Source organism: Hydra vulgaris, chromosome 07, assembly GCF_038396675.1.
Source record: "Hydra vulgaris chromosome 07, alternate assembly HydraT2T_AEP".
Classification (NCBI taxonomy): domain Eukaryota; kingdom Metazoa; phylum Cnidaria; class Hydrozoa; order Anthoathecata; family Hydridae; genus Hydra; species Hydra vulgaris.
The window spans coordinates 16,286,384-16,301,232 of NC_088926.1; the positions used below are offsets into that span (position 1 = coordinate 16,286,384).

Sequence of the window (14,849 nt, forward strand, 5' to 3'; positions counted from 1 at the left end):
ATATATATATATACATACATATATATATACATATATATATATACATATATATATATATACATATATATATATATACATATATATATATATATATATATATATATATATATATATATATATATATACATATATATATATACATATATATATATATATATATATACATATATATATATACATATGTATATATATAGATCTATAGTTTGTTGGCTATGGGAAGAGCGGAAGGAAAAAAGTGATTCTTACGCCAACATATACGTCACTTTTAATTACTTTTAACTTTCGTCCAACATTTCCGTGTTGGACGAAAGTAAAAACCATTAATTTAATTACAAATTAATCGTTTTTTAAAAAAACCACAAAAACGCAAATTTAATTGACCAGAATGTTTTTAAAAACATTCTGAATGTTTTTAAAACATTTTGAATGTTTTTAACAATATAAACAATGTTTTTATTTTTATTTTTTTTAATAAAATGTTTTTATTTTTATTTTTTTTAATAAAATGTTTTTATTTTTATTTTTTTTACTGTAAATCATGCGCGGAGTGTTGCTACATCGACTATCTTATAGCCAGACTCTCAAGGGAGTGCTGCTACATCAACTGACAAATAGCCTGACTCGCAAGGGAGTGCTGCTACATCGACTGACAAATAGCCTGACCCGCAAGGGAGTGCTGCTACATCGACTGAGGGTTTGGTTGGGGCAGGCAGTCTATCATTATTAAAAAAAAAAATTCCGGTCTTGCATTTTAATTTTTACTTTTTGTCAACAAATAATGGAAAAAACTTTCGGACAACATCTAAGGGTTCTTCATATATATATATATATATATATATATATATATATATATATATATATATATATATATATATATATATATATACATATATTTATATATATATATATATATACATATATTTATATATATATATATATATATACATATATTTATATATATATATATATACATAATAACGTAAATATAAAACTAGCAAATATTATTTTACTCCTTTTTTTGGATAACTTTTTTAAACAGAGGTCTCCAACTGTTTGTAGAAATTTTAATGCCATTGTCTCGGTTGAGTAGTATTGGAGCATGTTTTTTTTCTTGGTATGTTGAGGCATAATTAATTTCAAGTGATTCTCTAACTTTATGTTCATCGTACTCTGATTTTATTGCTAGAGTTTTTGGATTTTGGACCAATCAAACATACCATTACATTCTTGACCATGTTCGGTTGCACCAGATGCATCTCATTTACCTTTTAAATAGTTTTTTTGATGTTCAATGCATCTCGTTAAAATCTTCTTTTCTGTTTCACCAATGTATATACTGCCACAAGAGCATGTGAGTTTATAGACACCGGGATTGCTATTTGGAATTAACTTAAACTTGTTGTTGCATAAAGTGTTTTTTAACGTAGGTGGTCTAGTAAATATTATTCTGTCGTTGTAAGCTTTAAGTTCTTTTCTTAGTTTTGGACCTATTCTTGGGAGCCATGGAAGTTTAACTGTATATTTAAATGTTTCTGTTTTATTATAATTTATTTTAGAAAGGTTGATTCTTTTCTGAATATAGTTCTTAGCAGTTGTTTCAAACTTTATTCTATTGTGTCCATTTTCTGCAAACATATTTACTAAAAACTGTATTTCATCATTAAGATATTTTTTAGAACAAATTTTAACGGCACGAGATATAAAACCTTTAAAAACACCCATAACTATTTTTGGATTAACGTTTGATGTAGGTTTTATTTGTATATTAGTGATAGTCGATTTTCGATGGATTTTGAAGTTATAGTATGAGTTATTAGTATTGGTTACAGTTATATCCAAGTAGTTTAATTCTTTTTTATTGTTTTCTTTTTCCGAAGCATATTTTATTGCTGGATCTTGTTCATTTAACAAATCCAGAAATTTATCATGATTTTGTATTGGGTCGAATCTTGCATGACTGTCATCATACCTTCTGTAAGTCTTTTGCGAAAAATGACCAACCTCAGCAATAATAAGAGCTTTTGCTTCCAAATGCTGTAAAAACACTTTGGCAACTACAACCATTAAGGACAAACCCATAGGTCCCGAATTCGGTACAGATCTTATCTCATTTTTGTATAAAAAATAACATTGACTAAGGTAGAGTTCGATCATTTCATGTATATCACTAAGAGTTAGTTTGGTTCTTTTTTTAAGATTATTAATATCGTTGTTTAAAATATCGATAATCACAGGAATTGCTCTGTCAATTGGAATAGAGGGATATAACGCCACCACATCAAGAGACTTGAATTTCACTAGGATCAATTAACCAAGATTTCGCTTCGTTGACAAACGAGGAGGAGTTTAATAATCTTGATTTGTTTTTGTTTAAGGTTGGTTGTATAATTTTTACAAGATACTTTGATGATCCATATGGTGGGGTACCTATAGTAGAAACGACTGACTGCATTGGATAGTTCTTTTCTGGCTTGTGAGCTTTTATGACTCCATTTAAACGTGGAGGTACGCAGTCAGAAGGGTACATTTGAAAATAAGTCTTGTTATCTAACTTTTTTTGTTTTCGTAACCTGCATAATAGTTTCTGGAATTTAGTCATAAGGGTTTGAGTCGGGTCATAGTTGATAGTTACTGAGTGTTTAATTTCCTCTTCTAATTTATAAAATGCGTCCTCTTCGTTTATAAGTACAAATCCTGTTCCTTTATCAAATGGATAAACTGCTAAACCATTCATTTTTTTCCTCAAATTATTTAAAGACAATCTTTGTTCTTTTGATAAATTATCAGGTAATCTATGTTTTATATTTTTGATAAGAATTTTACTCACGTTTTGTTGAATCTTTTCTGCATCAGATTTTTTACTATTTTTTTTCTTTTTTTGTAAAGCAAAAGATTCGATCGGTGTTAAAATTTCCATATAAGGCAACTTTTTAAACGACGGTGCAAAATTTGGTCCAAGGTTCAGGAGATTTATTGTGGAGATGTCTAACTGAGTTTGCGATAAATTTAAGCTTCCAGATTTAACTATATTTTTATTCAATCTGTTTGATTGTTTTTGTTTATTGTAAGTCATTTTATAAAGTTTTTCAAACTTATCTTTTAAACATTTCTTTGTAATTTTGTAATGATGTTTTTTCGATTTTTCAGTAACATTTTCAATAATTTTATAGTGATTAGGTATCAAAAATTTTTCTAAGTTATAACAAATATTTTTTATAACATTCTTACTTGTAAAAAATCTATATTTTGCTTTGTTTCGGGCGTGTATCAATAAGTTTCTTTGATATTGTTTAGTAATATTTTCTGCTTTTTTCTATTTAATTGGTGATCTTACTTTTAACGATGGTGGAATTATATAATTGGAAACGCACCTTTGAAGAAAGATTAATTGGTTTTTCGATATTGCATTTCTAATTTATATTTACGTTTTATATTTACGTTTATATTTATATTTACGTTTTATTATATTTATATTTTATTTTTACGTTTTATTATATTTATATTTACGTTTTATATTTACGTTATTATGTAATCTTTTATGGCTTCTTTTTAATGTCTTCTTTGACGTTTTTATGTAATATTTGTAACGTTTTTTGTTTTTTTTTGTATTATATTTTACGTCTTATGACGATCTGTGCAAAAGCAGATCGAAATATTACGAAGAATAAATTTAGTTTGGATTCCTTTGAAGATTGCAGAGATGGAAAGATGGCAATAGTTATTAAAAAGTATATTGACAAGAGTTCTGCAGTGTTTTTTTGAAACATTGGTAAATCTATAAAAATTAGATACAATCAAAAAGCAGTTAGATAAGCTAACACGACAGACAAAAGTGTAAAGATGGTGAAACAAATTGTATGAATAAAATAACCAATGACAAATGTTATCGCGAGGGAAATTTAAGCCACCACGATTAATCTCTCTAACATATTCTCCGAATTGGTTGAAATAAAATGATATACCTTCAACTGGAGGATCTTCTCTACTGACATAGCCAGCAATATAAACCAAACACATTTTAATTTCTTTAGATAAATCACTTTCAATAACTAGAAGATTATGAAAAACATTGAACAAAGTATCATCTTGCATTGCATAATTACAATTGTAACACAAATGGTTTGACAAAGATTCTAAATCATTACCAATGATACCAGTATTTAAACAAAGTTTTGTTTTTTTTATGTCAACTTTTTGCAATATTTGCTGAGCATTTATAAAATAGGTACCACCTGATCCTTGTCAAAGATTTCCAAATGCTTTCTCAATAGGATCACTAGTAAAATGTTCAAGACAAACATACTTATGACTTGTAATTAGTAAATGTTTTACTTGTTCAACCATTCCACGACACATATGTAAAAAAGCACGAGAGGTATCTTTAGTTAAATTTTTAATTCTTTGAACTTGTTTATCAGGTGCCATTTTTTCGACCATATCAGCTAAATTTAAAAGAAAGTTCATTTGCTTATCATTGTTTGATGAAAAACTGCATGATATTTATCTCTAGTACAGATATCCTCATAAAGTCCTTTAACATTAACAATTTTGAAAAATTTGATAAAAATAGATTAAAAAAACTGTTGTATCATCAACATTTTCCATTGATGGATGAGTTTTCAAAGCAGCTAAAGTCTCATCACAAAATACTCTTAAACAAGTTGACACATTTTGACGTTCAATTGGTTTAGGAAAAATTGCAGTTTCATTAAGTTTAGACAATTTTATAATAGAATCTTTTTCAAATTGAAAAAGCTTTTTAAACCATTTTGCAGTTTTTGAAATACCTTCATAAAAGAGTAAAACAGAGTTCTTAGTATTTTTCTGTGAGCAAATAAATTTTATTAAATAAACCAAGTCATACAGAAGAAAAATGTTATCATTAGTGCACCAATTATTATGTAGATTAAAATCCCAAAAAACTTTTTATTTACTTTTTTATTGTCGCAAATAATAGCAACAACAGAACCACCACAATTTTTTATTGTTTCAATTGTTTGCATTGTTTGATCATATTGAAAACTAGCACCTAAACCTGTTACTGGCAAAGCCTTATACAAAAACTGTTTTCCACCTAACAATAAACAAATCATTAAACCCAAAACTGTTTTTCCCAATTCGTTTGGGGAGTTTACAGATTTACCAAAAATGTTAACTCCTTGATATGTTAACTGTGGTTTAACATAAATTTCATCAATTAGTAAAATTACCTGTCTTTGAGAAATAGAACATTTATCAAAATAAAACTTTAAAAAATCATCTCCAACATTTCTAACTTTAGATGTCAATTTTGTCATCAGCAATATACTTGGTAGTTCATAATCATCACGTAAGCAAGAATAAAGAGTTCTTGACAATGAAAAGTATTCAAACGCCCTAGCAACCATACCAGGAGAATAATTTTTTTCCCCAATGAACACTAATGAGTTCATACTTAACATTTGTTCCATAGTAATGCTTTTCTTGTGATCAATTAGTAAAGAATTCAGATAGTGTATAGCATCATGGAGCCGACTAAAACAGTCAATATTATTCAATGATTGTAAGAAAAAGGTTTTATGGTTCACTTAACACCACAGTGGTAGCTATCAAAGGGTAAATTACTTTTTATTTTTAAAATAAACTTTGGAACACCCAAGTTGTCCAATGTATCAGCAGATTGAAGATGTAAACAGTTTTCACCAGTATATGATATATTATTGAAAATGGAAAAGATATAGTTTTAGACATTATTTTATTACACAAATCTTCAAAGGATGAAATTTTGTCATCCTTTAAAAAATTCTTTATTTCATCAGGCACAATATTTCTTAAAGATGGCAATGATTTAGTTGTTGATCTTGGCGGTCCATGTGGAGTCGGAATTTAAATTAAATTTACACAAGAAAATACAGATGGTGGATGTTTTGGTCTTAACATTCCATAAACTAAAACTTTTTCATAATCTTTAGGCCAATGTTCTTCACAAATAAAAGTATTTGGGCTATATGGAATATTCTCACGAGGTATAGCACTTATCCATCTTTTTTGCTCATTTACATTTTTTTTTATTTGGAAAGCGAAAACTTTTACAGACTTTGCAACATCATAGTTACCTCTGCATCCAGTGACACAACACTTAAAAACCATTTTATAACAATCTAATTATTTAGCTCTAAAAATAAAGCAAATTTAATATATATATAAGTGAAATTTATCACATAATAAATTAAAAGACCTTGTTCTTTCTCCACCTTTATCTAATGCACGATAAATATATGTATATGTATATGTATATATATATATATATATATATATATATATATATATATATATATATATATATATAGTATATATATATATATGTATATATATATATATATATATATATATATATATATATATATATATATATATATATATATATATATGTATATATATATATATATATATGTATATATATATATATGTATATATATATGTATATATATATGTGTATATATATATATATGTATATATATATATATGTGTTAATTTAACTCCCCAAGGCCAAGGAGGCCACTACAGTCATGCAAGCTACTTTAGTTGTGGTTTCAACCCTCTTTCAACTCTATAACTCTATAACTTAAGCACAGTACTACCAGGGACGTGGCGATCAAACTCAGAACTTCTCGATTATCAGGCGAGTGCTCTATCACTACACCACTACCTCACAAATATATGAATAAAAGTATGAACTATGAATGTATGCTTAGATAACTTCCCTGATATCATACTTAAATAGCCTGCTGTTAGAGGCTTCAATACATACACCAACTATCTATTAGCCTGCCGTCACAAGAGTGCCGCTCTATCGATCAAGGGTTTGGCCCGGGGCAAACTTTTCTTTCTTATTCTTCGTTATATTCTTCTTTTCTGAAACTGCTTTATGCTATAAAGCTAGCAAAACTAGTTAGAAAAGAAATGTAGTTTTTTTTTTATCAAGTAGTTGATATACCTTTTGTGTTTTACACAAGTTAAAGGTTTTGTACATTGGCTCAGTGTTCTAGCAGTTAACATGGTCAAATAAGTGATATTTCCAAAAATTATTACCTGGCATTTGTAAAAATTTGATTGTTGAACAAAATTTATCAATAAGTTTAAATAAAGTTAAAATTCAATCAAGTTAAACTCAAACGTAAGCTTAAATTTTATTTTATATATATACCTGTATGCTATGTATATTTATTATATATAATTAGAAGATTATAGACTAAGATTGTCTGTTGTCTGAAATTTACTAATTTTTGAGTTATTGGAAAACTCAAGTAAAATTATCTTCTTTTTTTTTAAAAGAAATTGAAGAAAATCTTAAGTAACAATTAAATAAAAGTATTGCTCAGTTTGAGTACTTTGTTGTAAAGTCCACACATATTTAGCACACTAATTAAATACCCACATATTTAGCACATTAATCAAATGCCTACATTTTTATCAAATTTATTAAATTCCTACTTATTAATCAAATTGATCAAATACCCACATATTTATTAAAATAATTATTAAAATTTTTATTTGAATAATTCTTTTATTTAATGAAGTTTAAATGAAGATATTCTTTAATTTTTAATTTATTCAAAATTTATTTGAAGTTTTATGAAATCTATTTTTGTATCTTAAATAAAATTTTTGCTGTTTTTAAATACATAAATTGTTTATGTATGATGATGAAAAATGTTTAAATTAACAAATTGCACAACATTGATAAATAATATTAACATAAGAATAAAAGATTTTTGTCTTCTCTACAGGTGATTGGGCTACTCAAAGCATTTTCAACAATGGACACAGGAAATAGTAATGATATGCTGATTGACATGTTATGCAAAGAATTTAAAGGTTTACAGGAAGGATTACATGATAATTATGCAGTTGTTATGTATAGAGCCACAGCCTGCTTAGTCTCATCTAAATGTAAATTTATTGAAATTAATTTTTAAAAATTTAATATTTTAAAAATAATATAACTATTAGAACAATTTTTGTTACCTTACGAAATTACCTCTTAAAATAAAGTATAATTAATATGAAATTACCTCTTAAAATAAAGTATAATTAATAACTCTTATGAATAAAATATAATATAATAAAATCTAGTTTTGAGTATCAAAAATTAATTTTCAAAATTTTAGTAACAAATAATTATTTGCTTCACTGCATATGCTGGATGCCGTCAGTACTGTATACTAATGAATCACTACAAATAGCTATTGCTTGCTGGGACTGGCTATTTGCAACCAGAGCTGACTTAGAAGTTCAGGTTAGTTTTTGCTATCTATATTATTTGATCTTTAAACAGTAGACCATAAATAATAACAAAGTAATTTATTTTAGTTTTCATTTTAGTAAAGTCTAAAATAATGGAAGAATTGATGTAATTTTTGTAGGTCAGTGAGGTTTTGACAACCACTCACACACCTTTTGGGATGACAAAGTCATTTCTTAATTAAATTCTTCTACAGCTTGTGAGTCCAGACAACATTCCTTTCATATTCTTACTAAAGTGTTTTCAATAACTTTTTAATTCTTTAATGTTTTCCTGATTTCTGCGAAATAGCATCTGTGGTTCCAATTTTAAAAAATTTTGGAGAACATTCTCACCCTTCCAACTGTTGTCTGTTATCAGTCTTCTCTCTATTATTAGCAAGGTTTTTATCAACAAATTTCTAACACCCCATCTTGAGTCTAATACTTACTCTTTGATCAATAGGGTTCTTATTCTATGACTGACATGCTAATTCTTCTAGCAACCATTTCTTTGCTCTTTAACTCTATTCTTTGTTTTCTAGTAACTCCCAACTTAATAGTGGTTGCTTGCTGCCTTGTTGGGAGTGAATTATATTTTTAAAAAAACTTCATTAATTAGAAGAAGAAAAAAAAGAAAAAAGTTTTATAAAGAAAAAGAGTGAAGATGTTTTTTGGTAAATAATTTATAATAAATAATTTATAATAAATAATTTTTTGATAAATAATTCCTTTTGTTAAGTTTAAGTTATCTTTTGTATCTTTATGAAATAAACTTGTCAAATTAACTTTAATTCAGGGCCAATTTAGTTCATTAAATAGCACATTTTGGGTTTAATGTAATGGCTTGTTTTAATAAAGTTTTTCTAAACTCAGACTGAAAGATACTGATTTTTAAGAGCTTATATATTTAACAGGGTGAAAATATCTTGAGTTAGTGTAGAAGCAAAGCAGCTTATGAAATCCTAATATTTTTGTTAAGGTGAATAAAGGTTAGGTTGAGTGAAACTTTTTATATCTTGAATTATAAAAAGATAAGGCTGAACTACAAAGTTAATTTTTTTTTTTATTGAATTAAGTTTATGATAAAAAAAGAAAAAAATTTATCTTTTTATTTTTTTATTAAATTTCTTTAGTGCAATAGAATTTTCTAAGTTTTCTCTTGATGGTAGTCATAAGGTTTTGTACTAGGGAGATTCATACTCTGTGCTGGTTTTATTCCACTTCTTTTTGAAGTCAGTACTTCATTTTGCTTACCTAAGCTTTTTGCAGGGTTGTGTTTTCTAGTTATGAAATCGATACTATTGACATTGCTGACATTTAATGTAGATTTGGAGTAATAACAAGGCGTTAGGTCAGGCTGAAAGATTGCATTACCATTGTGGGCATTCCACAGATGCAATAAGCACTTTTTAAGGCAATCATTTTGATAAATTAACCATGGCTAGAGCAGCTGTGGTAGTGCACTTGCCTCAGAAACAAAGGATCCCAGGTTCAAACCCCACGTCTGGGCAAGTTTTGTGACATCGGTTAAGAAGGAGGTGTGAACTTCTAATTAAATGCTCATTTGCGGTGCTCTGTGATAAGACTGTAAAGACTTCTTGGGGCACCTAAATAAAATTAAAATAAGAAATAATTTTACTATTTATTGTGGAATTTGTGACAAAACTTTGTGTTTTCAATCCACATTGACAAATGGCTTGCCAAACCATAATTTTTCAGGGGAATTTTTTTAAATTTTATTGTTTTAAATTTTTACAAAATCCTTTACATTTTTCTTAGAGACTCCCATATAAAAATAATATCTTGAAATTGTTTTGAAATTTAGCTTCACATAAGTTTCATCATCCGAGGTTTTTTCTAAGTGTTTATATATTTTAAGGTTTTTGTGAAATTATTTATTACTTCGAATTAACTTCTTTTGTGTTTTACTTAATCTTAAGTTTCTGGTTTTAATAAAACTTTAATAAAACAATAACAAATAACATTAGCTTAACATTAGTTTACCTTTAGTTTAGTTAATTAGTTTAGTAAAACCTTAAATGTTTTAGTAAAATTATTTTAGTAAAACCTTAAATATTTTTGACATGTTTTGATTAAAACAATAATAGTATTATCAACAAAATAAATAACAAAAAGTTTAGTTAAATTGAAAGTTAAAAAGTATTATTAAATACAAATATGTTATATAAACTATATAAATATCATTTAATGAAATGAATTAATATAACGCAAAAGAGAAATAATTCAAGTTAAAATGTTATATGAAGATAAAATCATATTATAGTTAAAAATGTTTTTGTTGAGGCTTGTCCCACCAAATTTCTAGTGTTTCTTTAGTTTTTAATTAATGAGGTGTCTCAGCTTTATCTAAAATAGAAAATTACTTTTCAAAGTAATTTTCTATTTTAGAGGCAAAGTATGAAACTGTCAACTTAAGCATAACTACTTCTCCTTTGTTTTATATCAATTCATTTCATTAAGTAACATTTTAAATGTGCAAGGCTTTTTGAGATTATAAGTGCTTGTCAATTCTTTTGTTCAAATGTTTAGTTGTGTAATCTACAAATTTTACTCAAACAAATTTTTGTCTTACATTTGAAGTATGATGGCATCAAAGTCTTTAGTTAAGAATATTTATTCGAAAGGAAAAAAAAGTAATTTCGTATTTATAGATTTAAAATCTTTTTTATAAAATATTGGTATTTTATTTTGAATTTGATAAGAAAATCTATCAGTATAAGCAAAAAATTGCTTCTACTTCAATTTCGTACTTCTTGATTTTTAGGTTTAAATAATCTTTTATTATATAATTTAATATGTAAATCAATATAATGTAACATTTTAGTCATGTAATTTAATTAACTTATTTGTATTTATAAATTTTTTTTTTTTTTTGTTTAATGAATATTATAAAAATGGTTATAATTAAATTTTTTTTTTTTAAATGTTGATATTGAATAAAATGTCTTCTGATTTTAAGTTCAAAAGTTTATTAGTTGTAGTTTATAATTATAACTTTTTTTCAAATTAGATTCAACAAGAGTTAATTGGTGCTTGGCTTTATATGGTTAATAATAAAATGGGAATGTACAGTGAAGATGTTGTATTATCTAATCCGCTTGCAACATCCTATGAAGATAGAATGAATATGTTAAAAGAATATGAAGATGTTCAAGATATATGGCTTCAGTTTTTTATTCGAAGATTTGAAGTTGTTTGCTATTACAGCAAAGAACAGGTTTGAAGTTGTTGTTGTAGCAAAGAAAATGTTTAAAGTTGTTATTATAGCAAAGAACAGGTTTAAAGTTATTGTTATAGCAAAGAACAGGTTTGAAGTTGTTTTTATAGCAAAGAATGGGTTTGAATTAGTTTACTATTTCAACTAAAAGTTTTTTTTAGTTTTAGTTAATACTTTCTGTGGATTTCTAATTGCTTTTATACGCATAAATATAATAATAGTTTTTTTTTTCAAATGCTTCAAAGTTGAAAGTTGACAAATGAATTGTTTTTAAGATACAATAAAAATAAATTACATTTTGTTTTTAGGCTTCAATGTTTGTTTTAATGTTAGTTGACTCACTAACTGAAGCAGTTGGAAAGAATAGCAAAATAGCACATCACATTAACTATATTCAAGCTCGTTTTCGTCTTGCTCGCCTTGGTCTTCATATTTTGCAGTCAACTCATTCTATGGCTCCAGTTGTTGTTAGTGTTTTACGAGAAATGGTTTACCACACAGCACTCGATTATTTTTCGTGAGTTTGTAAATGAATATACTTTTATGATGACGATGAGAAGATATTTAAAAATATTGTTTAATAATTTTAATTAATATTCACATAATACCCAACACAAAAATATATTTTTTGTTTGATTTTTATTTCTTAATAAAGATTTCCATCTACTTGGCCTAAACCAAAAACTGAGATGTTAGGAAGAAGCATTACTTTATTAATTGATTTTTGGAATGCATTAAATGCTGATAAGCGTTTCATTAAATCGTTGAATATATTGTCTACTTCACTTGATTGTGTTTTGGATGAACCAATTGTTGAGCAAACCCAAATGACAACCTCTGATTCCTTGAGAGTAGAGCAGCAAGTCAATAGATAAATTTTTTAATATATATTTTTTCATTTCATAAGTTATTTGTTTTAAATTGTTTGTATTTGTAAACAAATTATATGCAAAACAAGGTATTTTTATTGAAGTTTTTAAGACCCAAGCTCTTAAATTTCAAATTAGGTTATCAAGACCCATTGTCTTAAACTTTTACCAAACAGTGTCTTGATTAATTGCAGAGTAGAAATAATGTCTCGGCAATGCTTGAAAAAAAAAAGCAATTCATTTTTTTTAAGTGTTGATTATTTTCAATGACCAATATTTTTTCATTGTTGACAATTTGTAAAGCAACTCTAAACAACAAGTTGCTATTTGATTTCTTGACAGAAAGAAAATTTTTATAGTCTCACAGATTTTTTTCTTTTGATATGATCTATAACCTTGTGATTTTTGTAGGATCTACAACATTGTGATTTCTTAACTCCTTTAACCATAATTTTACTTGTGTTGAATTTTTTAACTAATTTTTTAGCAACAGATCTGGGTTTCTCTTGAGTGCTTCCTTTATGTTCAATACTATATCATTTTATACAGATTCTTTTTTTAAACTATTTCTGTTTTGTTATCATTATTATTTATTTTTATAACATAATGAACAGGTTTTAATGGAATTCCTAACTAAACAGAAACTTTAAATTTTGTTTGTGTTGTGTTATATTTTTTTATTGTGTTTTTAAATGTTTGTTGTTATATATATATTTCTTTCTAATTAAATGAAAATAAAATTGTTTGTAATTTTAGAGCTGGCTCAATTTACAAGGAAGGGCAAGTTCATTAAGTACAAATATTGCAAAAAAAACATATTATACCTCAAGAACTAAAGACAGCGGGGTATTAACAAAAGAATTGCTAAAAAAACGGATTCTTATTCTTGCTGCATTACGTAGAGAAATTGAAAGACTTTTGGTTTGGAGAAATCCTAAAAATGTACCTGAGCTAAGGGTTCCTAATGAAGATACTGTTCATCTCTGGGCTAGTCAGATATCTCTAACAGATAAAGTGTGGAAAGAGTGTATTAGAACAATATGGAAGTGTTGTCCTCAAGTTGCAATTTATATCGCCCTTCGGTAACTTTTGTTTTTTAATTTTTTTATGGAATTTTTCTTGTATTGCCATAGTTGTGTTTTCAGATAAAATAAAAAGTATTTACAAATAAAATAAAAAATAAAGTAAACAGCGATAAAAACAAAGTTTTACTATATTTAAGTTTCAAAGTTTTAAAAGTTGTTTTTCTAATTGTTTGTTTTTGAATATCAAGACATGTAATTCTTTATATTGCTGAATATTTTATATGCAAACATATTAAATATCTTTGCAATTTAATATGTTTGCATATAAAATATTCTTCTTTAAAAATTGTTAAAAATGTTTTTTGGAAACCCACAGAGAAAAAAAATGTTTTTTTCTCTGTGGGTTTCCATTGGTTGATTTGAAAAGCAGAATCTTTACATAAAAAAAAATAAGTAAACAAGTAATATTTTATTATTTATGATAAAAACTATAATAATAAAAGTATTAACATAAAAATGATTTAAGAAAGAAACTAAAGTTTTAACTTTAGTTTTTTTCCACCAAAAATATCTGTACAATCAAAAACATCTGTACAATCAAAAACATCTGTACAATCAAAAACATCTGTACAATCAAAAAAATCTGTACAATCAAAAACATCTGTACAATCAAAAACATCTGTACAATCAAAAACATCTGTACAATCAAAAACATCTGTACAATCAAAAAAATCTGTACAATCAAAAACATCTGTACAATCATAAATATCTGTACAATCATAAACATCTGTACAATCAAAAAAATCTGTACAATCATAAACATCTGTACAATCATAAACATCTGTACAATCAAAAACATCTGTACAATCAAAAAAATCTGTACAATCATAAACATCTGTACAATCATAAACATCTGTACAATCAAAAACATCTGTACAATCAAAAACATCTGTACAATCAAAAAAATCTGTACAATCAAAAACATTTGTACAATCATAAACATCTGTACAATCAAAAACATCTGTACAATCAAAAACATTTGTACAATCATAAACATCTGTACAATCAAAAACATCTGTACAATCAAAAACATTTGTACAATCATAAACATCTGTACAATCAAAAAAATCTGTACAATCAAAAACATTTGTACAATCATAAACATCTGTACAATCAAAAACATCTGTACAATCAAAAACATTTGTACAATCATAAACATCTGTACAATCAAAAACATCTGTACGATCCAAAACATTTGTGCAATCATAAACATCTGTACAATCAAAAACATTTGTACAATCAAAAACATCTGTACAATCATAAACATCTGTACAATCATAAACATCTGTACAATCAAAAACATTTGTACAATCATAAACATCTGTACAATCAAAAACATCTGTACAATCAAAAACATTTGTACAATCATAAACATCTGTACAATCAAAAACA

General features: G+C 26.3%; 1 protein-coding gene across 3 annotated transcripts in view; it reads left to right on the forward strand.

The window, feature by feature from the left end:
* Nucleotides 1-14,849, forward strand: part of LOC100200250 (phosphatidylinositol 4-kinase alpha) — a 119,814-nt gene that overhangs the window by 54,198 nt on the left and 50,767 nt on the right. For all 3 annotated transcript variants that reach the window (XM_065801198.1, XM_065801200.1, XM_065801199.1), the window contains exons 19-24: nucleotides 7,770-7,932; nucleotides 8,151-8,278; nucleotides 11,297-11,503; nucleotides 11,812-12,020; nucleotides 12,159-12,366; nucleotides 13,129-13,454. In XM_065801198.1, coding sequence (XP_065657270.1) covers nucleotides 7,770-7,932; nucleotides 8,151-8,278; nucleotides 11,297-11,503; nucleotides 11,812-12,020; nucleotides 12,159-12,366; nucleotides 13,129-13,454 — 1,241 coding nt within the window. The remainder of the gene's footprint in view (nucleotides 1-7,769; nucleotides 7,933-8,150; nucleotides 8,279-11,296; nucleotides 11,504-11,811; nucleotides 12,021-12,158; nucleotides 12,367-13,128; nucleotides 13,455-14,849) is intronic.